Raw genomic sequence first — 924 nt, 5'->3', positions numbered from 1 at the left:
GTTATTTTATCTTTATTCAAAGTAAAATATGAATAGAAGAGTTCGAAGTTTATAATATTCTTGAACCATAAGGAGGGAGATAAAAAAAAGAACATATATAACTATAATAATAGCATGTTAATTTTACCCTAAATTTTATATCAAAAAGCTAATAAAAATTTATCAACAACCTAATATCTTACTAACTTCATTAGAAAATCATTGGATGTTGTGCTCCTTGTTACACATTTCATTTCAAATCTGAAAAAAGAGTTATAGATAAATTAGTTATATCTATAGTAAAGATTTGTACAAAAGTGTAAATCATAACATGCTATTAAAATGAAAATAATATTATTCTTACCTAAATATTATTAAAAACCTCTTTGAACACGACATTTGTTGTTGATGACTTTGGATTGCCGTCTTCGTTTAGAATTAAAACCCTAAGGCCACTGTGACTCTTAACTCTTGACAAAGCAACATAAAGTTGTCCATAGATGAACATTGATTTTGGCAAATAAAGCCGTACATGTGATAATGATTGATCCTTACTCATGTTAATGGTCATTGCAAAGCATACTGTTAATGAAAATTGTCTCCGTTGGAACTTAAATGGCAATCCTGAATCTGAAGGGATCAAGTTCATTCTTGGAATGTACACTTTATCTCCAATATTTCTACCGCTCACTACCGTCGCTCCAATTACGTTGCTGCTAAGTTTGTTAACTATTAATCTTGTCCCGTTGCATAAACCTGAAGTCTGGTCTATGTTTCGCAGTAGCATTACAGCGACTCCTGGCTTCAAAGTCAACTTATGATTGAGTAGTCCCGAACATTTGATGTCATTTAGAAACTCTGATATGAACCACTCTTGTTTTACATCTTCATTCTCATCAGCTTGACATGTTGTGTCAGAGCTCAAATACTCCTTTTCCATCCCTG

General features: G+C 31.9%; 1 protein-coding gene across 1 annotated transcript in view; it reads right to left on the bottom strand.

The window, feature by feature from the left end:
• Positions 1–234: 234 nt before the first annotated feature.
• The window catches only part of LOC127741253 (uncharacterized), a 12,203-nt gene continuing 11,513 nt past the window's right edge, over positions 235–924 (bottom strand). The window contains exons 2-3 of the mRNA XM_052253347.1: positions 425–921; positions 235–240 (exon numbers count right to left, since the gene is read on the bottom strand). Of these exons, the coding sequence (XP_052109307.1) occupies positions 235–240; positions 425–921 (503 nt within the window). The remainder of the gene's footprint in view (positions 241–424; positions 922–924) is intronic.

This window comes from Arachis duranensis, chromosome 8 (assembly GCF_000817695.3).
Source record: "Arachis duranensis cultivar V14167 chromosome 8, aradu.V14167.gnm2.J7QH, whole genome shotgun sequence".
Lineage (NCBI taxonomy): Eukaryota > Viridiplantae > Streptophyta > Magnoliopsida > Fabales > Fabaceae > Arachis > Arachis duranensis.
The sequence above is the reverse complement of the archived record's forward strand: the minus strand, read 5'-3'. Positions and strand labels throughout refer to the sequence as shown.